Consider the following 24,378-nt stretch of genomic DNA (forward strand, 5'->3'; position numbering starts at 1 on the left):
GCGAAAAACGCAATCTCGTTTCGATTGGTTAATATTGTATGTGATTGCTTAATGCAGGGTGAAAATTTATCTATATAAGAATGTTAACGTAAAAATAAAACACAAAATGATTGGATAAAAATAATTATTATTTATAATATAACGTTGAAAATACATAACTTATAACATTGTGTATATAAAATGAAATAACAACATGATTTTCTTTGTAAATATAAACGTTAATACATTATTATTTGGTTTTAATTATTGTACTTAATTCATTCATTAAAGCTTATTGCTATGTAGGTAATACAAGTTGTTAAAGTATTTATACTGTTCAATACAATAAATGCATCTGACATGAAAAATGCATTTTGGTCTTTATTCCCATTTGTGTAAACTCTCTTTTTCCTTGACTTTAAACGCATCTAATATTTTAATTTAGGCCAGTTTTATATTTAATATATGAATAATGGATTTTGATTTTTGTACTAAAGCGATTAAGGCACGTTTTCCCCTACACCGACTCCTGCGCAGCTCTGTATTCGTACACGCTCCCTCTCTCTAGGAAGGCACTGGGTTTGTCCCTCTGTTGGTCTCCCTCTGCAGCGTCTGAGGCTGGTCCGTAGCCACCTCCTCCGGGAGAATTCATTATGTATTTATCCTGCAAAAATACGGTAATATGATAAATATTGTCTTGAAATAAGTAAATTAAACATTTCTGCGCAACGTTTCGTGGGTCCTATTCCCGCAGGAACCAATTATTTCTACGACACAGTTTCCTGTGCACTTTCTTACATTTTTTTTAAACAAAACGTTGCCCCTCTTTGGGATTTTCTCCTGTGTCGTGTTACAAACATACAATTTTACATACACATGACACCCAGACCCGAAACACCAATTTGTGGATCACACAGAGTTGCTGCGTTCGGGAATTGAACCCGCCACACATTGCGGGACAACTGGTCACCCAGTCACCGCACCAACCTAAAACCGTCATTACATATTACATTTTCTTATGTTATGAATATTTGATAAGGCTTACCCCAGCGAACGCCTGCACAGACGCCTTGCCTCCCAAATTGATGACTCGTCCGTCCACACGTTGTAACAGATTCAAACCACGCGCGCCCGGTTCACCACCTGAAGTAATCATAATAATTTACATTAATGGAAACCATTTAAATACTGTTATGGTTTTGATTCTACTCAAAAAACCCTCGACATTTGTAATTCACAATATATCGCATTTTTCTGCAACGAGTACCTATAGATAAAACAGAGATACCCATTACGGCATGTAATACCACTGTACAATGTGCACCCACTTTTCAACATTTGAGTTATACTGTAGATTACTACTAGTAAGTAATTATAAGTGCTGCTACTGAGAAATTTTCGAAAAACCGAAAAAAACCACCAATACATTGCTCAACCCGGGAATCGAACACAAGACTCCTTACCCGGAAGCCCCCGGAAAGCGGCAATCGCACTTCTGACCACTTGACCAATATAGCAATCAATACAATAAAGGCGATAAAACAGATCAATATACCTATTTATTTTCACTCTCTGATATTCTCTTTCGACTTTAATTGAACATTGTTATAACATATCTCACCATTCATCCCATACGGTTGGAAGGCCCGTCTCTCAGTGAGCACAGAGAGCTGCACGGTGCGACGGAACACTAACTCCCGCATCACACCGTCACCGCCGCGCCAACGACCTGGGGGGGGGGGACACCATGATATTATGTATATCGTCACAGATTTTATCCCCGAAGGGTTAAGCAGAGGTGCACTTAATGCCGCTTTACTATGTACGACCACTTTTCACCATTTGTGTTACAAGTCCCATGTAATAGGGGGTGAGCCTATTGCCATACTATTGAGAAATTTTCGAAGAACCGAAAAAATCCCAATAATACTTCACCCGACCCGGGAATCGAACCCGAGAACCCTTGTCCGGCAGTCGCACTTGCGACCACTCGCAACCAACGAGGCAGTCAAGTCCTAACATGCCACTATTTTACTCCATAAAAACCCAATAGAACTTTACTCAACCCGGTAAATCTAACCTGCAACCAAGAAATCACAATTATTTCCATACTCCTCCCCCCTACATACCTCTCCCTCCGGAGCCAGGTCTGAGCGAGAACCTGGTGACGAGCATGGGATACCGTCGCTCCACTATCTCTACGTCAGTGATGCGGGTGTTGGTCATGTGGGTGTGCACACCTCCTGAACCATGCCAGCCGGGACCCTGGGGACAAAAGAAAGATAGTAGATGGATTGACAGAATAAAAATATATTGAAAAATGTTCATTATAAAATGTTCATTTCATGAATGCACGGCACGGTTGGTGCGGTGGCTGGGCACCTGGCTGCCGCGCAACGTGTAGCGGGTTTGATTTCCGCACGGAGCAACTCTTTGTGTGATCCACAAATTGTTGTTTCGGGTCTGGGTGTCATGTGCATGTGAATTTTTATGTTTATAAACGCACCCACGACACAAGAGAAAATCCTAAATCCTAACTGACATAACTTTATCACATAAGAGTTCGAAGGTTTCTGGGACAAAATTGCTACTATTTGTACATTAGATTTTTAGAAAATAAACATATGCCTATGAAGCACAATTTACTGTACCTGTCATTAATTCAAAATAATGTAGAATAATAATATACTGTATACTCACAGCCCCGCTCCCACCAGCGACGGTTTCATAGTACCCCCAGTCCTCCTCGCCCAGTGTCAAATTGTTCATACAACCTTGAGACGCTGCGCACACCTACATAATAAATAACACATTTATTAATAAAGTATATCAAAATCGGTGCATCCGTTTAGGAGCTACGATGCTACCTACAGACGTACAAATAATGTTAAACTTATTAGATGTCATGTGTTACGTCGGGGTTTAATGATAATCATGTACAAGTCTTGGGTCGAGACACATATTCGCCAGGACAAGAGATATTTAAACAATACTGCCTCGTTGGTCGAGTGGTCGCAAGTGCAACTGTCGGACAAGAGGTCTCGGGTTCAAGTCCCGAGTCAGGCAAAGGACTACTGGGCTTATGTTCGGTTTTTTGAAAATTTCTCAGTAGTACCACGGAGTCTGGAATCGTGCCCAGTATAGGGCAATTGGCTCACTCCCTATTACATGGGACTTATCACAACACAAATGGTGAAAAGTGGGGCGGTATTACGTGCCGTAATGTACACCTCTGCCTACCCTTTCGGAGATAAAGGCATAACGTTGCTTCTGGACTGGAGAGGACATGGTTGGAGGTGGATCACTGTGTTGCCCAGTTTCTTACTGGCCATGGCAACTTTAAAAGCAAATTGTTCTCATTTAAACTCGTTGATTCACCATGGAGCCAATGTTCGACAGCGGTGTTGCAACATGAGCAATCCGCCCATCACATACTCTGGGAGTGTGGTCTCTGGCAATCTGAGCGTAACACTATGTTAGATAATTTAATTGTTTCATCAGGTGTAGTCTATTATACGGACCTTGTGGAGTCTAGAACGAATTTCCGTGCGTTTAGGCGTTTTTGCCATACCTATTATTGGAAGCAAGTATAACAGCTCACACATAGGACCCACTTAGTTTTAAGTCAAATTTCCGTGGTGCTTGGCGACTGGGCTTCTCCCAGTTGTGGAGTCTCTTTGTGCCTTAAGGCTTAAGTCATTCTGTCTCCTGCATTAAATTCACCGAGGGAAGTGGAAACTATCGTTTTCTTTTCTTCTCCTCTAATAATATCTTCTGATTTATTTCGTTGCGGGATCCAAGACAGTCATTCATGTCCCTGGGACGCGCCGGACTTCAATGTTCCGGTGTTTTCATGGTTGTATCTACTGTAGATCCTGGCTTACAGGAGTTGCAGCGGTGTGGGAGGATGTGGCGGGCTTGTCTCATTAAAAAAAAAATAACGTTGCTTGCTTACTTACATGTAAATAAAATCCACATAATATACTACAACACAAACCTGGAACGCCTTCAAGACGACGTCGACGATCCGTTGCGAGGTGAGCACGTTCCCGCCGACGACGGCCGCGTCGTCGGATGGATCCAGGATGGAGCCCTCCGGGATTATCACCCTCACCGGGTTTAGGCAGCCCTGCAATATTGGAAAAAGAAATCGTTTGATTTGATTTGATTTGATTTGGTTTGGTTTGGCTTGATTTGATTTAAATGAAGACTTAAACTAGAAAAAGAGATTATAGCCGAGGTGAAATAAAAAAGGATTTTGAAGATTTTTTATTGGGATAAATAAGCCTTAATATGGACCGTCGGACCAACTGATGGTAAGCAATCGAGGCCGCTTATCGACACCCAAAATACCAGAGGCGTGACAAATGGCGTGGGAACAAATACGTCATTTCTACATATAAAATGTACCTAGAAGTGACGTCATGCGATATTTCAAATCGATATATCTTCAAAAATATCTATATCCGTAAAAAAAAAATGTGTCTAATAATTAAAAGTAATCTACAAGACGGACATTAAAGTAAAAATTAGTCATCTACCCCATTGTAACTGGTATAAAAACAGTATAGTAACCTGGTTGAGCGGCACATCGTGTCCGACCATGCAGCGCAGACAGTATATGAGCGCCGACAGCGTGATGGCGCGCGGCGCGTTCAGGTTGCCCCACACCTCTACTCCTGTACCGCTGTAGTATGGAAACACACAATATTATATTAAGTTTGGCTTAGTAGTGCGCTAAGATGTTGAAACTTTAATTCTTCGAATAATATGGAATTGCTTTAAAACAGATTATATAATAAGTATCACGTGTGTGAACATTCTGTATAATAAGCAGTATTTTTGTTAACACTCTGAATAATAAGTAGATCTTATGTTAACAAGCTGTACAATAAGTAGCCCTCTGTATAATGAGTATCCCATACGTGAACATTCTGTAAAATAAGTAGGACCTTTGTTAACATCCTATATAATAAGTAGAACTTATGTTAATAAGCTGCATAATAAGTAGCACTTGTCTTAACATCCTGTATAATAAGTATTACTTTTATAAACAACCTGTATAATAAGTATTACTTTTGTAAACATTCTGTATAATAAGTAAAACTTGTGTTAACATTCTATATAATAAATAGCACTTGTCGCAACACACTGTATAATAAATAGCACTAGTCGTAACACTCTATATAACAAATAGTACTCACGTAAAGTCACAGATGGCGCTGCCCTCGTTCTCGTCGAGAGTGACAGTGAGGTTGATGGGAGTGCCGTTGTCCATGTACTCCGTCGCCTGTAGCACTGAGGACCCGGTCTTTGATAACGCGTTGCGGGCTATCTCCTATAATGATACATATTTACGTATTTGTTTTAAAAATATGGAGAAATATGACTGAGTTTTATCTGCGCTAAGACCCTAGAAATCGCATTCGAGACTTATTTTACCTCTAGTAATACACCTCAGAGACGTTTCTATGAGGTAACTCGACTAATTTCAAACTACACCAGGAGCCCGTAGTCATGACAACTAATATGACGAGCATCGCGCAACGGCCTTATTTTTACCTTATAACACATTATACGTGTATGTAACACTTTTCAAGAGTGGAAGAGCCATGCTTCGGCACGAATGGGCCGGCTCGACCGGAGTGATACCACGGCTTCACAGAAACAACACTTGCGTGGTGTTTCGTTGTGTGAGTGAGGTTACCAGAGGCCCTATTACCAAAAACCCTTAAATTCCTAATACCCAAAAGGTCGGTAACGCACTTGTAACACCTCTGGTGTTTCGGTTGTCCATGGACGGCGGCGATTGCTTACCATCAAGCGATCCATCTGCTCGTTTACCGGGTTATACCATAAAAAAATACGAAAGATATTTGTGTTGCCACTGTGCTAAATAAACAATGATTTTAATAGCGAAGCTACACTTTCTTACGAGCACCTAGCTTCACTGACAGACTGGCTGACGGACAATTCAATTTGACGTTTCAAAAGTGCCCAGTTTAGGATTATTTGAATTAAATGCTTTGGCTTTGACTTTGAATATTACCTTAAGCATATCCCTGACGGCGAGCTCCGCGTTGTTCTGTATATGCGACATGTATGCTTGCGTCACATCCAGTCCGTACTCGCTGATCAACTCGCCTACTAGCTGGATACCCTGCGATAATTATACAATATTTTGTGTAAATATCTTATTGTTACATGGGTAAGGCGTCGATTGTATTGTGTGAGTCTTTAGCAAGTTATATTCTATAGAACAGCTTAGTATGTAGTACCTTAGTATGAGTTTGGTTTACGTTTGTAAGTAATTGAAATGAGAGCGCGTTATGTGCTCTGATGGGCTGGCTCGAATAAACCAACCAATCAGAGCGCCGAACGCGCTCTCGTTTCGATTCATTTAAAACGTAAAGCAAACTCGTAGTAAGGATATTGCTGTAATCTAGTAACAGGATCATAGTGTCTTTAAATATAGAAGGTCAATATCAATAGGGACTAAGTATAAATTTGTATTACGTTTAACGAGATCGAAACGAGACCGCATTCGGCGCTCTGATTGGTTGGTTCATTAGAGCAGGCCAATAAAATCGCCAAACGCGGTCGCCAAACTTACTAAAGAAGTATAGTACAAAAAAAATAATACAAAAAGAGCCCTAAGCTTAATACAAATAAATAATAATAAAATACTTACCCTTTGGTTAGCCGCGACTTGTGCTTTCAAATCTGATAAGTTATCCGCCAAGTTCCGAGTGCCGGAGCATCCTGGGACCTTCCCAGGTTTCATTAATTCTGTAACAACACACAATACTGTGATAATTCATTCACTCAAAGTTGAATTGCTCACATGCAATGCTTTTTTGGACTGGAGAAGTGAGGCGGAAGGGAGTGTCAGACTCTTACTGACTAAAACCCACCCCGTTCCTTCTCCTGCTTTGAGCCGGAGCCCCGGTAACCTGTTACGTTGTCCGCAGCTTCGGATCGGGCATCAGCCCTACTGGGCCCCATCTGTGGTGGTCTGGTTCTTTGAGTTGCCATACACATGCAATCTTCATTATACGAGTTCCAGTGTGGCTTGTAACTAGTCGAGTTTTTCCAAATTTTAAGTCAAAGGTGCCAAGTCAAGTTGTGTCAAGCATAGGTTTACAGACATAGAATAAAATAGTGCCATCTATTATAAAGTATTTAAACTAACGACCAATACACACATACCTTCAGTAAGCAGCTCCTCATTGAAGGTTCCATTGTCGACGAGTAACGTGGACTTGAAGGCAGCGCCCTCCTGCGCCAGACTGACGGAGTGCGGCGGCATGGAGCCCGGCGTCAGCCCGCCTATGTCCGCGTGGTGCCCGCGAGACGCCACGTAGAATACCGGCTTCGGTTGCGAGCTACGTGAAAATTATTTGGTTATTTTAGTAAGTGATTTGTTATTTCAAAGACTGATGATAAGTAGTCGTTTTTTAGAAGATTTCTGCCTACACCTTTTTAAAATCGATGTGAAATGTTTGTAAACAAACTAAGCCTACTTTATACTATACTATCTAAGCCTATATAGGCTGATCTGGATTCAAGCTCGAATTAGCAAGCAAGGTCGCCAAACAGGTCTGCGGATAATGAGAAAAAAAAATTTTTTTTTTTTGGACAAGCCCACAACCTCCCTCTCCGCTGCAACTTCTGTAAGCCAGGATCTACAGTAGATGCAATCATGAAAACACCAAGATAAATATTGCAAAAATAGGACTTCAATTTAAAAACCTTCGGTAGCCTGACGGGCTACCAGTCATTAGATGATCCCCCCCCCCCCATTAAAATCCATCAAAACGGACACATACACAAACAAACTAACTTTCAAACATATAATAGGACTAGATTAACTCACGGCCAAAACACCGGTGTGATAACGGTCAAGTCCGGTAGATGTGAGCCGCCGGCCTTCGGGTGGTTCGCCAGGTAGATCTGGCCGGGCTTCATCGAGTCTCCGCGGACTTTCATCTGGGTGATAAAACATAAATAAATAAATAAAACATAGTGTTATACATACATACATCATATATAACTTCACGCCTGTCTCCCATGGACGTAAACAGAGACAATGGAACGCCTATTGTTACGAATCTTACACACCTCTTTCGCTTCATCAACAATCATCAGTCTTTTCATGCATTATCGTTGGTTAAAGGTACTTTTACTTTTTAATTCATGCTTCTAATATATGCGTTTGTTAAACTTAAACATTTGATTTGCAAGTAAATAAATGTAGTATTTTCTTCTTTTTCTACCCTTAACTGGTACTGGTACTAAGAGTACTTTTGGGAACGAAAACGAAACGAGAGCGCATTCGGCACTCTGATTGAGCGGCGCGAATAAACCAACCAATCAGAGCGCCGCAACCTCGTTCAACATAAAACAAACTCATACTAAGGTTTTAGTTTATAGGTCTATAAAACACAATAAATAGTAGCTGACCTGATACTGCACAGTCTCCTGCATGGCCCCGAGATGCACGGGTATGTGCGGGGCGTTGGACACGAGTCCGCCGTCCGCGCCGAACAACGCGCACGAGAAGTCGAGCCGCTCCTTTATGTTCACTGATATCGACGTGCGTTGGAGCACCCTGTTGGTACAAAAATGTTATTGTAACCTCAATCGACACATTTCCAACCATTTTTTTTAAGCTTCCTGTACTTGTAGTGTACAAGAAGTTAATTATTGATTTCGTTTTCTTGAAGCAGAAAATCTTTGAAAAGTCTTACCATGAAAGTATCAAAGCGTTATCTTTATTAATGGTTCAACTGCCACATGTCATGCACAACTTTTAAGAGAATTAACGTATTTTCATAGGACTTCTTTGTTTTGTCCATCCATACCACCACAATTTTCAAATACAGGAGAATTTTTCATGTTGAAAGTTTCATGCTGTAGTTTGGGTTAAGACTCAATGGTAGGACCTGACAAAAGCTTCACCTAAGGCGGGAAGTAATTCCAAATAGACCCAATGGTATGCTGCTATTAAAGTAAAAACTTGAAATAATGGAAAAGAAATACAGAATCATCGTCATCATAACACGGTTTTAGTTGGTTAACTGAAATAAACCAATCAGAGTAACGCAAACGTTACACTAACTCGCACTAGGCCCTCAAGTTTCATTGCTTGTACCAAGTACCTTGTAGTAGTACCTTGTACTAGTAAAAGTATCACTATTAAAACGTAAATATGAAGCTCTCACCTGCCCATCTGCTCAGCAATAGACATGAACCGATGGCTGAATATACTGAGCTGTATAGAGTCCAGCTCCGTGGTGATTCGCTTCGGCGCTCCCGTACCTATTACTATACGGATGTCACCCAACTCAGTTATTTCCGCGCGACAGTCTGCGAAGAAAAGGTTTATAAAGATGTCACAGAAAAATAACATGTTAAGTTCATCAATTTACCTAAACTTTCGTAGGATTTAAACGGGAGGATTGTAATATTTTACTCCACATTTTCCATTAGCTCCTCCTAGACATACTAAATTAACTAAAAAATCACGGTTCACACACATATATTAATGGAGTAAAACCCTACCAGTTTCGAGTCAAAGAGGGACTCTTCATCGTCGCAAAGCCAACTGGTTGTTGCACGAAACTAGTAGAGCTTTTCTACATTAATGTACGTGAGTAAACCGTGATTTTTTAGTTAGTTTACGTCATACGAATCTCCAAATCGACCATTAGGACTTTAAACATAACTAACGCCATCTACCCATCGCAAAAACCACATAACACAATAGTTTAACCAACCTGGTTCCACGACAATAGTGGACAGTCCATCCATGATGATGGCTGGTCCTGGCACCACCTGCTCAGGTTTCAGCTTCTCTAACAAGTATATGGAGGTCTCTTGGTAACCACCTTCGAAGTATACTTTTGTGCTCTGTAAGATTAAATGGAAATTAACTGGTGGTGTATAGTCTTACTTCTACACTTTTTTGCTTAAATCTTAATACATATGTATATGTTTAACTCCAAGGTGACTGACTGACTGACTAATATAGTGATCTATCAACGCACAGCCAAAACCACTGTATGGATCTGAGCTGAAATTTAGTATGCAGATAGATGTTATGACGTACACGCGGCTACGATAACTAGTATACACCAACACATCGGCACAACTATCGCTACACAATATCCCTGTGTGGGTATTCCGTAGTAATGTGCATAAAAACGTTTGACCATTACGCACACATTGGTATATATTATAAATTTTGTGTCGGTATATGTATTTTTATAATTTAATAGATGGGTAAGGTTAAAAATATTTACAATTGATGATATGATTCAACATTTTCACTGAACTAGATGTAGTGCTCGTAGACGAGTGGTTTAACGAGCTTGCTCTAATCGTCTCCCTCTACGCCGATGTGGGTTCGAAACCAGCAAAACGTAAAAAGTATTTTTTAGATGAATTTTATTTCGTTGTTTGTCTTTTTTAAGTTTATTTTTGTTTTCTGTATAATAAAATCAGACTATAAAAGAAGCATTTAAGTCGGTAAATAAAACGATATCTATTTTATTACATATAATTTATTTTTATAGAAATAAAGTATAAATATTGGATATAAATCAAATAAAAAATGTTATTAATTGTTTTCATAGACAATTTTTTATTTATTAATGATTATTACAAAAATTATTTTTGAGGTTCCATACTACAAGTATGCGCCCGATCCAGTTCTCGAAAACGGCCATATCACGTTGTACTGGGATCGATCTATCATCACTGACAGGACTATTGTAGCCAATAAACCTGATATAGTGGTGATAGACCGACAAGCGCGCCGCACGATGATAATCGATATCACCATCCCTCATGACGAGAATCTCGTGAAAGCTGAAAAAGATAAACAAATAAAATATCTTGACTTGGCTCACGAGGTTGTCGACATGTGGAATGTGGATTCGGCTATCGTTGTGCCGATAGTCGTGTCGGCCAACGGATTAATACCCAACAGCCTCGACAACCACCTTAGGAGGCTGGGGTTAGGCGGATGGATCAAGGGCCTGATGCAGAAGGCAGTACTCCTCGAAACGGCACGTATTGTGAGGAGGTTTCTGTCTTTGGAGCCCTAACCACCGGTAGCTTGGACCATGCTCCCGCTACTGGTCGGCTCCTATTTTTATATTTTTAAATGTTATTTTGTTTTTTATTTTTATAAGTAATATTTAAAAATATAATTTTAGAGTGTTATAAATAAATAAAAATTACAAAAAAAAATATATTATTAAATAATAATTTTTATTATTAATTAAATAATAATAAATTAAATTTTAATATGGTTTATTACTTATTATTAAACAATAAGAAACATTATATATATATATATATATTTTTAATATTAAAATTTAAAAATAAAAAAAGTATTAAAAAATAAAATTATTATAAAAATTTAATTAAAACATTGTTTTCCAAATTTCCGCTTCACAGTAAATATTGTTATTTCTTGAAATTAGCAAATTTTTGTTATTAGAATTCTCCATTTTGTGTTTTAAGGCTGTTGCTATAAGATTCAATATCGAGTGGGCAATATGTTAGCAAAAATGTGACGATTAATACAAATAAGTTTTTAACATTATAACATTTCGAATCATACTCTAAGTTGGTTAAGGATGAGCGTAAATATAATGTTTCAAATTAGTTGAACAGCAGTTACATAAGTTATTAAAAATGAGAAATGAAGTGAATTAACATGTTGAATAGAAAGAAATTATGACAATTTCTAACCGCATAACAATAACATCACTTCACCGTATTTTCTAGACTGCATTTTAATATTATTTTAAAAATATAAACATTGTAGTTAATTTGGACTATATATAATTTGGCTGATGGCTCAGTAACTGATTATCGAAAAATAAATCGATATAACTCAGCGTTAACGCAAAAAAAATATTCAATACAAATAAATTTAAACTTTATGCTGCTAGCATGAAATTAATTATTTACATCGTTAAATATAACCACATTATTAGCCCTATCAAAATTTATAAAACTTCTGGCAAAATTTTATCGCTGTTCCTGGTGCATTGTGGGCAGTAATATCTTTTTGGGTGGCTTCCTGCACCTTAAACCAGAATGCAGGTGCCTCCTTATTGTTTGCGTGAAAACATCGAGTGCCGTTGCTGCAGTGCGCGTTGAAAAAGGAATCAGCCTTATGCCTGGCTATGATGTCGTAGTGCCGGGCTAACGAATTTGCCTTCGGCTTCGGCCCAGCTTGGCAATTTTCAATATCACCAGTCTCCGCATATCTGCGCACCCATAACTGCACGGACTTACACTATTAAACAAAAATATATTATTTAAAATACCATGACAATCTATAAAGTTACTTATCAATAGGAATAAAATATAACTACAAGTAGCTTTAGTTGTAAACACAATAATTATACAATATTTTATAATCAACATATATATAGGTTTACACAGTAATAAAATGCTACTAAAATACTTTAAGCTACAACAGGATTAATAATAAATTATTTATAAGGATATTTAAGAAAATATTATTATTAGTATCCTATTAATATAAATTAAAATAGATTAAGTTTTAAATTTATTAAACAATAATTATTTATTCTTAATAATAAATTCATCAATAATAATAAAAAAGTATTCATTATTCAAATATTAATATTCATAAATTTTTTAATGTTATTATTTTTTGTATTTTATAAAACAAAAAATAATTTTATTATATTTAAAAATATAATTTTAGAGAACTTAAAATAAAATTATTAATTCAATCAATTACCCAGAATATCAACATAATAATTATCTTATTTACTCACCGATATCGTTAAGCGCCTTTCTATTTCACTAAAGAAAAGATCTATCTTTTGTTCGTGCAAAATAATTACTTCTGCCTTTTTCAAATTTGTGAAGTGTTAAGATATGTTGAGCTTTACACACGAATTATGTAGCAATAAACTATGAAAATGAAATGCTCATAAATTGACAACTAAGAATATAATTTTATTTTGTAAGTTGGGTGATCTGGAAAACATTTAAAGAATTGACGGTAGTTACTTTATAAACGGGCTAAATAAAATGACCCGAGAGTTGCGTGGTCGCCACAAACATTACAAAAATACTCAAGTATCGAATCATTAGAAATTTAGAATTAGATGTTGTTTAAAAATATTTGATAAACACTACAAAAAGAACTAGTTATTGCTGGGTTCGATCCTGCGACACCTTGCCTGATAACTCAAAGCGTTAACCATTACGCCAAACGTGCAATTAATAAATGTTACGAAATATTGTAATGGATTCAATAACATAAATATACGACGAGAAGATTCCTTTAGATATATTTCTATGGGTATAATTTGTGTAGCTCGATCTTTCGTTGTTCGATTTATTAAATGTTTGTTAAGTATTATTTTTATGTCTACCCTTGTTTTTATTCATAAAATCTTTTACGAAATTCTTACATATACCGACACAATAATTTATAGTATATACCAATGTGTGCGTAATGAACAAACGTTTTTATGCACATTACTACGGAATACCCACACAGGGATATTGTGTAGCGATAGTTGTGCCGATGTGTTGGTGTATACTAGTTATCGTAGCCGCGTGTACATCCGCTAAGATTTTTTATTAATTCAAATCGAATTTTGAGCAAGGTGGTAAAGTAGTAGATAAAAGTTTGTATGAAACTTTGTTAATTTTAAACCGATCGGTCTATGACTTAGCATGTATAAAGCTACTATGACGTAGGCATCCCCTAAGGATTCCTTATCTAGGTGGCGTTATTATCGATTTAAAGGCTTAGAAATAAAAGCTTACATCAAGTCATTGTCTACCTACACAACGAATTACTAAAATTTCTACCTCTAAAGAGACGCAGAAATATACAAATACTCACTTTCTCCGGTACAGGTGTAGTTCCCTTGCCGGAGGGCGGCGGGACCTCTTTAGGCACAGTGCTCATACCTACAGCCCGTACTCTAACGTCATCCACGATTATATCGCGCTTGTTCAGCGTGAAACCAAACTCACTTTGATATCTGAAAAGATTATTCGGTTGAGAAGAGAGTAGATTTTACCACATCACACTAATATTATGAAATAAATGTGAAAGTTTGTTTGTTTGTCCGTTAATCATCAAAACTACAGGACAGATTTTTGTATGCTTTTCACCAAGAGCTAGTTTGATCCCTGAGGAAGATTTAAGTGTACGACTCATTGTGGTTTCGACCATGCGAGCGAAGCTGCGCGCTTAAATCTGGATATTGAATAAACCAATGAAAATTCATCACGGAAGACGGTTTACGCTGATTTGCCACCAGAGATGTGCTATATGTACTACATTGCTGTGGATGCGTTTGGCTTTCACCAATCATATTCATTCACATAACTTAACACGTGTGAAAATGGGTTCAATTAAGCAATGTTTTATATGAAAAGTTGCGTACTATGGATGGATGCGAATCTTCCTTGCACGGCTACATAGCTAAGTATCAGTAGAAACGGTCACATAGTTTCACATCTTAGTTATTACATCTTCGTAGCATAGCTACATAGCACATATATGGTAGAAAATCACCCTTAATACTTTGTATGAAAAATATAATTTTAAGACAACAATAAAATTTACTTCCTCACTTACCTATTAACAAAAGCAGTATAGAAGTCGCCATGCCTGCAGGCGGTGGCCGACTGCACCAGTACCGGGGCCACCATGAGCGCGCAGTCAGTGCCGGCGTACCGCAGGTGGAGGTAGGGCTCCGTCACTATCTGGGACTCCGGGATACCCTGTAGATATATTGGATATTTGTACTTTTTGTTATCGACCGGTCAAAAAATTTACGAGAAAATAAATAGATCAGACTGCTCAACGTACAAAATTCGAAGATTTATTTCGACATATTTCTAAAAACAAGGTCATCCTCAGGTCAAAATTTCTGAGCATTGGTTTCCAAAGAAAAATACCCAAATTTAAAGAAGTGTATAAACAGCTTCTTCCTGTTTCCTATTTTTATTTTATTATACTTTCTAAGTAACGATTTTGTTTCGAAAACAATTGCTAAAGACTAGCTTAACCCCTTGTCTATCGGTATATAAGACACAATAGAAAACACATTGTGTCTCGCGTAGATCTGCGTTCCGACAGACAACGGGTTAAATAAGCATTAAATGACTCTAAATACGACACTTAAAAAATAAGAATAAATAAGTAACTTCTAAAAACAACTTAAATCCAAATTTCCACGCACACAGATGGCGCCACAATCGTTTTACGTCCACCGAATTACCTGTTTCTTCAGCTTATCCTTGGCGACGGCCGCTAACAGGTCGAGTTGGTCGTCCAACTGCTTGAAGTGGTCGGGGTTGTACACTGCGGCAGCGGGGGACTGCTCCTCTTGTACTATGTGGGCTAGAGCCATGCCGTATGCTGATAGAATACCTGGGTGAAGGATGGAGGTGTGTATAATAGTGTGATGTTGGCCTGTATATTAATTTACTTATGGAATAATTAAAGGATTATCAAGTTCTAAGCGGTAGAATTTTGACACGTTTTGTTTGGAGCTAATGTCAAAATTCTACTGCTGGTAGGCAAATCTACCGAGCATTGGAATGCGCCGTTATGGAATAATTAAAGGTTTATCAAGTTCTAATTCGAATTAAAATAATACTTTAAAATCTATTGGTCATCAAATATTTTACATTGTATTAAGATAAAGACAAAGATATTTTTTATTTGCATTAACATGCGTGATGTTACACAGATAGAAGATATTCAGATGGTACTGGAGCACTTTTTATTTTGAAGGTTACGAACAACTAATGGTGGAATCTACTATTGAACAGGTTTAAATTTTCCAGATAAAGCCAGTCTTCGAGTATGCATTGACTGACCGGACATGATCAGAGAGGTTAGATTAGTTCGTGACATGGCTTTAAAGTCGACTTGTTAAGTTATTAACATCGAAATCAATTCCAGACTCAATATAACTTTTTCTTACGTATAAGTGAGATGCAGACGTGCTCCATCGTAGGCCGCATCATCACTTACCATCAGGCGAGATAGCGGCCAAACATCGGCCCATTAAAGATAAAAAAATGCACTTATTTAGTAATTTAACTTACCAGCGTACTTATGTATGAGTACAGTAGAGATCCCGAGTTGCCGGGCGACACTACAGGCGTGTTGTCCGCCGGCGCCGCCGAAGCACGCCAGCGCGTGCTGGGACGCGTCGTGGCCACGGGCTGTTGTCAGAGCTCTGTGTATGATAATGTTACAGGTTTAAACAGCTTTTATAATGTATATTAATGTCTTAAAACAAAGTCAAGACGCTGCCCGTAGTAATAATAATTATTGGTGAATTTCAACATTCAAATAATTTAATATATTTCTAAATATAATTGTTTGTGTTTCATACTCATTGACGTCCAAACGGCTAAAGAGATCGAGATGTAATAATTTGGAATAGGCGTAGATTATAGTCAAGAATAACACATAGGATAACAATTTTTATCCCACAGGAATATGGACGAAGCCGCTGACAGGAGCTAGTTTTAACATAAATAAAAAAAACTAGATAAAAAGATCAAATGTTCTAGTGACGAAAAGAAAAACATGAAAATTAACAATAAAAAAAAACACACACACAAATCAAAATGTTTATACATACCGTATAGGTCTGCACATAGCTTCATTAGCTACATTTATGAATCCCATAGCGACTTCCTCCATGGTCATCTAAATTAAAGAAACAAAATTTATTAACCACCACAAGGCAAAAATAGTTAAGAGACACGTACCTATATTAACAAAGAAACTAAAAGAATTACACTTTCATGTTTATAATATTTTCGCAACTTAGTAGGTTCCTATACAAGAGTCAAAAGACTGGCACAGGGTGTACTTTTTCGTGGATAACACATAAGTCACTGTAATTTAATTTTTTTAATATTTTTCTGATAACATTTGGAACCTTTCCGATCATCTGGTGCCTGTTGGACGTCGATTTCAGGGACACCCTGTATATGGACAACTTACCTCCTTCCCGCCGTCCTGCCGCAAGAAGCTGTTGATCTCATCCGTCATCTTGTTGAACGCCGCCACCGTGGCCTCTCTGTCCAGCGGCTCGTTCTCAGACTTGCCGAAGATCTTCGGGAAGTATTCCGGTAGGAGGCGACCTGGTGATGGGAAAATGTATTTAAAGATTTTTTTTTATTTTTAAGTCTATCCTCTTTTTCCTACTTGCCTATATCTGTCACTCTTTCTTTTTCTCTTTCACACACTCTTTCTCTTTCTCTCTCTCACTCTTTCTCTCTCACGCTCTCACTCACTCTCACGCTCTTTTTCTCTCTCGCGCACTCTTTTTCTCTCTCACTCACTCCTTTCTCTCTCTCACCTCTCTCTCTCTCACGCTCTTTCTCTTTCTCTTTCTCTCTCTCTCATCTCTCATTTTTTGTATCTTTCTCTCTCACCCTTTCTCTCTCTCTCTCTCTCTCTCTCTCTCTTACTCTTTCCATTCTTATATTTTGTACAATGCACAACTTCCTTACATAATTAACTTACCGAGCAACAAATTAGCATCAGTAACAGTGAGCGGGCCCCCCTTCCTATAGCAGGCAGGGCCGGGCTCCGCGCCCGCGGACTCGGGCCCCGCCACGAACAGGCCCGACCGGAACATTAACATGGACCCGCCGCCGGCCGCTACTGTGTTTATATCTGAGGAAGAGAGACGACAGATACTGTACAATCTACTGAGCGTGGTAGGCAGATGAAGTTAAAAGTATGTATGCTATAAAAAAAAATGCTGTTACAGAAACGACAGTTAAACAAAATAAGTACTCAATGAAATCAATCCATAATAGTAGACATTTTAAGATTAAAATCTAATTTAAAGCACTATTATTTTTATGGAATAGGGGTTACACGAGCAGACGGGCCCCCTGAGCGTGGCCTATAGACGCCCGCAACACCAAAGGAATCACAGGTGTGTTGCCGGCCTTTTAAAAAGGAGTACGTCAATTTAAGGTCGTATCGGTACGGAAATACCGCCGACTACAGCTCATACAACAATTATTCACTATTGTATACCTACTCGACATACATGTGTTTTGGTACGCAATCTACCTGAGTTATCACTAAAAAGAATAGTTACCCAGTTGTGGAGCTTGTATGGTTACTCCAGCGGTGGTGGCTTCGTGGACATGTTCCAACGACCCTGCGTATCTAGACACATCAGTCGAAGTACCGCCCATGTCGAAACCTGCAATAAGACAATATTGTTACTCGCTCACAATAACAATAATATTATATTATCAATTGAATAAATGCACATAAATCTTGTCAATAGCCTACCTATAACTGGTAGGCCTGTTTCCTTCTGGTAGGCCGTCATAGCGTATCCAACAACGCCTCCAGCTGGGCCAGAGAGGATCGCTCTTGATCCGTTGAACCTGTACATAAATTATAGTGGTACTGTACCTTATAGTACGAGTTGGTTGAATGGTAAAATGTTTTTATTTAAACCTGTGGCTGTTACTTCTATGAACTCAGAGGTCTCAGTACATTTAGCCAATAAACAACGATATTTCTAAAAACTACAAATGGCTGTGAATTTTTAAACCCCTAATATACTATGAATCAAGCATCAGACATACAGATACACAGAAAAGTTTTTTATAATATTGTTGCGTAAGTAAAAATGTTCTTATCTTATGTAACTTATTTAAGAAATAATTCTCATTTTAAGGAAAATATCAAATAATATGAAACTCACATGTTCATAGGAGTAAGTCCACCATCTGATTGCATGAACAGCACATTGGCGTCTTTCAGTCCACCGGAGAATCCGTCAGCGAATCCTCTCACATACTCCCTGATGTGAGGAGTGAGGTACGCATCAGCTGAGGCTGTGAAACCTCGCGGTACTATACGGACCATTGACGTAATTGCGTGGGACAGGGATACTTGCTTAAAACCTGAAAGTCAGAAATATAATGATTAAAGATAATTTAAAAGTAATAGGACCCTTTTTGGTGTGATAGTCACTTAAAAGTAGAGCATGCTAAAATTTTCATGAGTACAGTCACGTATTTAAATATCGTTCACTAGTTACCAATTTCTAGAGTCCAACTTTTAGTTTTACTTTAACAAATTAAACTCACCAATTTCATCAGCAATCTTTCCAATCCTGATCTCATGATCATGGTAAGTATAACTATGAGCTAACACAACAGCTATACTCTCAATCCCCTTCTGCTTTAAAGCCAGAAGATCTTTCTTCACTTTCTCTTCTTCCAAGTCCTTAACAACTAACATCTTCTCTCCAGTAGTTCCTACTACTTGTTTCCAGTTTTTTCCAGATTTATCCATTTGGCACCTATCTTCTAGCGCCGGTATGACACGACAGTCTACTTCTATTACTTCTGTGTATAACACGCCTGGACGTTTGATGTCCTGAAAGGCAATGAGTACAGAGAGGCTGTTGATTGAGCTACAATTATAATCTGTTTATGTTTAAACTGAGAATACCTTCCTATTAATTATTGGTCCTTTCAAATATTGACGCTGATCGTTTGCTTGTGATTGGTCAGTACATATTTAGATCTAGTGTATTTCAGAGTTAAAACATTTTCCTGGCAAGATTTCATAATCAACATTGACCAGGTTTTAGTTATGAGATTTAGAGAGTAGGGCAAATAACTTCAAAGATGTAGTCATGTTATAACTGTACTACGGAACAATGCCCACCTCTTAAAATACCTCTATAACAACTATCGTGGGATATATTAACTAAAAATCACTGTTTCCCGACGTACTTTAATGAAGAAAAGCTCTAAAACTTTTAGGTCACAGAGGCAATCTTTATCATAAGCAGCGTGCGTAGACACGGATAGAATCGAAGTAGGCTTCTCCGTTAATGTACGTGATTAAACCGTGATTTTGTTAAACCTCTATAACACAATTTCAAAAAAGAACCAATAGGCTAATATTTCGTAACCATACAAGTAATACTTACTAGCTGAAATATATGCGGCCTAGCTTGATTCCCAATATACAGAAGATCTTTGAATCCTTTATTGATGATGAGCGCCATTTTAGCGCCCTTCCTCTCAAGCAACGCATTAGTGGCCACTGTCGTGCCCATCCTAATGGACTCTATGAGTGACGCGTCTACTTTACCATCTGCATTTAATGCTTTGCCGGTTTCCTGAAATGAGAAATATGGTCACACTTATAAATATTAAAAGAGTGAATCGTTGACCTACTAATACCACTGCCAGTAGTAACCAGTAGTCAACTGGATACCAAAATGAAGCTGATACCTGTCATCAAAAACGTAGGATACTTTAAGCTAAGCGTCCACAGGCCCGCATCAGTCATCAGTACGCATCGAATGCAGACATTGCTGATGATGCGGTCCGTACGATGCGGATCAGTGAACACAGTTGTATGAGTTTCTATACAAGACAAACTAAATCCGTTGCGTACGATGCGGGCCTGTGGACGCGTACCTTTGGGAAATAGGTGTTTATAACGTAAATACTAAAAAGGAACTTAAATATAAATTATGTCCTATTTGAACATCACTTTTGATGTTCTATTGTAATTATCATTTTGAGTAAGTTATTGTATTAGCAACTCAAAAACAAAAGGCTCGTAATTCAGTACACGATGTTCCTAATTTGTCTTATGTAACAATAGTATTACTATGAGACCAATATCATAACATTACATGAGAATAACTTGCCTTGTATTCAAATGCAAATATGATGTCATGCTTAAGTTATAAGTTAGTTAAAGATAGGGTTTGTCTGTGACTACATGACTACGCGAATTAGATCATGATAAGAGTTCCGATAAGAAGATAGATCTGTGGAATATTTCGGAAAATACTGAGAGATATCGAGTCATCCTTGACAGTGGCTTTCTTTGTTATTGTTCAACTTTAAACCATATGTAAATGTTGTTTTGGTTTCTTTTGTGATTTAGGTACTAATCTTTTTTTCAGTTCCCAAGCATAAAGAAAAAAATATTGTATCATCAAAATAATACAAAGAGACTTTTCAATTTATCTGGTAGTTGGAAGATCTAATAAGAAGATCCATTAATGCTCAAATCTTCTCCGAGTGAGAAGAGGCCTTTGGTCAGCAGTGACCAATTATAGGCTGATGATGTCATGTGATGTAGTAAATTTCTTGCTTCACGTACCTCTTGCAATATCCTCCTGATAGCTTCTCTGGGTGCGTCGTCATAATTCTGAGGGTCCACTGACAGCAGTTTCATGACCCTCACCTTCCCGTTTGGACAGCGAGCGTACACGTCTGTGAAGGTACCACCACGATCTATGGCAAACTGGAATCCATTTTGTGGTGCCATTGCAACGTGGAACTGGAATGATGAGGAAACAGTCATGGTTATTCGTTTATAAGCAGCGTAAAATTAGACGTGACGTAGTGACGATTGCCAGCCGGGCCCCAGCTTAAGCGGGCCCCAGTTACATCCCAAATACGACCCTGTTCATAAATTAATATCGCTTTTTTAAGTTAGATTGTGGACTCTTACTTAACATATCCATAACATATATGTCATGGGAACTTGATCAAGCATATCCAGACGCACATAGGTATCATTCTCATACCTACATATCAAATATAATAAAAAAGAAAGTTGCTATTATTAACTATAACTATTTTCGACCACTGCCATAGTATCTTAGTACATATTAATATTTAAAAGTGGTCAAAGTCAAAACACCAAATTTTAGGTAACTTGGGAGTAGCCACCATGCTATGTTAGAAACCAAATACAGATTCAAGCACAGACTGCAAAATCGCTTTATCTACATAATTATACATATTTGCAAACCGCGTCACCTTAAGACGGCCTCTTTGAATTGCCTACTAGGTCAATGGACTATGCCTAAACATATTTCCTGTTTAATTTAATTGTGCATATAAAATGAATGAAGAATCGATCCTTGCGTGTTACATTGTGTTTAAGTAATATCAGTCTGAAGGTCGGAGATTAACGTAAGTTTTTTTCTAGTTCGGAGAAAGATGCCATGAAAATTCCCCCATTTGGTGGAATACAGGAATGCACCTCCAAAATTCGCCGTGTAAAAATCACAATGCATAAATACAGAGTCGAACTGGGTCTGGCCCTAGGGGCGCCGTTGGCGTTAGCAGGCTTTGACCCCCATGACTGAATAATATTTTTTTTAATTTCTCTGGCCCGTAAAGAATATGAGGATACTTATATGACAGTACCTAGGAAACACAAAGGTATTTCCTACTCTATGATATTTTCCTCATCTAGGGAAAATTACTAAGGAAAACTGGAGTAAATGGATAGCACCTAATTAAAAATAGGACAGTAACTATGTGACTATGAAGTCAGTGGTAACACTTTACATATACTAGTTAATGAGTCACTTTTTAATGTATGTACATACATAAAGTAATTTCCTACCTATAGTGCTAGTACTAGATTAGGGTAAATATGTAATTTTCTATGATAAATGGTAAGTAATATTGTAAAGTGGAAACACCTAGTTTCTTGTTTGTTTCTTGAAAACATCTATAAGTACCTATTTCTTTTGCACTTTGCGAAATATGACATTTATGTCCTTCTCTAAAATTGAAAATTTTATTGATAGGCCCTTGAATGCGACTCTTTTCACCTAATGAGTTTATAGGACCTATTGCTATCTTTATTACAAGCGAGGTAAGATTTAAAATGCAATTGCATTAAATATTCACTTCTATGTACATTAGAAAATCTATTAAAGAAATTGATTGAAGCATGATGTGCTGGAATGTACCAATGTATGTAGGTCCATTATTTTTTAATTACTCACATCTCACTTGATTAGTTAGTTCAATTATTGGACAGAGTATCAATTGACCTTTGCTATCAACATCAAACATGACAGACAAAATATTACCATTCTGTACATCTCCCAGTCACACATATATAAAAATGTAAGTAACTGTACCTTTTTTATTTATTATTAAATATTAAATATAATAATCCTTCAAGCTGGTTTCAGCTATGGCAACCGTTTCTTAACTGCTGTGGTTGATTCTCATGTGGCCGGCAAATCCACTTTTGTTTATAAATTTTCTTCCACAGAGTGGACATGTGAGAGTACCATCAATATAATTTACATTTTCGCCTTAATTGTTGTTATTTATGTGTGTTCTAAAAAATTCTTTGTTCTCCATTATAAGATGCTGACTAAAAAATATTATCTTTTACACTTTTTCATCAAAAATCTATCAAAAATTATCTAATATTTAATTCCTTGCAGTATGTCACACATACAGCCTCTTTTCCATGTCTAATTAATTAATTTCATCGAAGAATATTACATAATCTTCAAGTCTTATGTACATAAATAAAAACTAATAGAACACAGTAAGTAAACTACACTATTAACTTGTCAGATAACAGAAGAAACACATATTGTTCTGAAATTATTTGCTAACATCAAGTCTTCATCGTAAATTAGATTTTAACTACTGATAAATATGGTTGATATTTGTATGGGTTGCAATGATAAACAGCTCTTTCATTTGCTTTATTAGAATTCGTTTAAATAAATAATTATGATAGACTTCTGTATTTAGAATTGCAGTGTTTTTAAATGAATAGATATTTATTTTTTATATTTTATGTTCATGTTTGTTGAATATAAATTATTAGGCACACAAGAATGAAGTTTATAGTCATACATTATATTAAAAAGTAAAGTACGCACTATAGATAGGTATAGAAAATAAATCGCGGAAGGCACAAAACATTTTTTTTAATCAAGGACGTTTTAAATAGAAGTGTTATAAAAGTTATGTACGTTCTAATTAGATTCCAATTGCTATTATCTAATTAAAGAAATTGAAATGGTATAAGAATCTTGCGTAATAACAGAGTAAAAACTATAAAAAGCTTTATAAACATTGAAAAATATTTTTTAATGTTTATGTACCTACATTGGCAAGGTAAGTCCTAGATCAAATTGTAAATTTAATAAAGACAATAGCAGAATAATTGCAACTCACCGTTTATCAGAGACTCGAATAACGTAAATATTTATTCCGGCACGTCTTCACTTCACCACATGTAGCAATAAACTTATCAAAAACAAAAGTCAACCTCAAATAATAATTAATAAATAGTTCGCAAACCTAATCACAATCTGTTTATTTCTTTCGCACTTTGCGAAATATGATATTTTTGTCCTTCTCTAAAATTGTCAATTTCATTGATAAGCCCTTGAACGCGACTCTTTTCAGCTGATGAGTTTATTGGACCTATTGTGATCTTTATTTTTAAGGGGATAAGATTTACAATGCAATTGCATCAAATATTCACTACTATTATGTATCACG

The 24,378-nt window shown here is 37.2% G+C and overlaps 1 protein-coding gene across 1 annotated transcript; it reads right to left on the reverse strand.

Moving 5' to 3' along the window:
- Nucleotides 1–107: 107 nt before the first annotated feature.
- On the reverse strand, nucleotides 108–24,211 carry LOC118277597 (5-oxoprolinase). The gene is made up of 29 exons (XM_050696511.1): nucleotides 24,049–24,211; nucleotides 21,200–21,379; nucleotides 20,007–20,198; nucleotides 19,153–19,444; nucleotides 18,765–18,966; nucleotides 18,344–18,441; nucleotides 18,144–18,251; nucleotides 17,555–17,707; nucleotides 17,030–17,169; nucleotides 16,662–16,729; nucleotides 16,117–16,250; nucleotides 15,282–15,433; nucleotides 14,636–14,781; nucleotides 13,892–14,033; nucleotides 9,759–9,891; nucleotides 9,204–9,348; nucleotides 8,443–8,590; nucleotides 7,856–7,968; nucleotides 7,189–7,364; nucleotides 6,671–6,768; nucleotides 6,029–6,139; nucleotides 5,184–5,317; nucleotides 4,555–4,666; nucleotides 3,977–4,108; nucleotides 2,680–2,772; nucleotides 2,109–2,244; nucleotides 1,601–1,708; nucleotides 1,025–1,122; nucleotides 108–643 (listed from the first exon to the last, which is right to left on the reverse strand). Exons 2-29 carry the CDS (start codon nucleotides 21,365–21,367, stop codon nucleotides 497–499), a joined length of 3,879 nt encoding a protein of 1,292 aa, XP_050552468.1. The 5' UTR covers nucleotides 21,368–21,379; nucleotides 24,049–24,211; the 3' UTR covers nucleotides 108–496.
- Between the last annotated feature and the right edge of the window lie 167 nt (nucleotides 24,212–24,378).

This window comes from Spodoptera frugiperda, chromosome 10, assembly GCF_023101765.2.
Source record: "Spodoptera frugiperda isolate SF20-4 chromosome 10, AGI-APGP_CSIRO_Sfru_2.0, whole genome shotgun sequence".
NCBI lineage: Eukaryota > Metazoa > Arthropoda > Insecta > Lepidoptera > Noctuidae > Spodoptera > Spodoptera frugiperda.

What these genes read in the sequence shown, in the direction of transcription:
- LOC118277597 (XM_050696511.1), bottom strand. Translation starts at nt 21,367, where the DNA reads ATGGCACCACAAAATGGATTCCAGTTTGCCATAGATCGTGGTGGTACC. An exon ending in CATACAAGCTCCACAACTGG is followed by an intron (nt 17,708 to 18,143) that starts GTAACTATTCTT and finishes TCTCTTCCTCAG; the next exon opens with ATATAAACACAGTAGCGGCC. An exon ending in GGCAGGACGGCGGGAAGGAG is followed by an intron (nt 16,730 to 17,029) that starts GTAAGTTGTCCA and finishes TCTTTAATTTAG; the next exon opens with ATGACCATGGAGGAAGTCGC.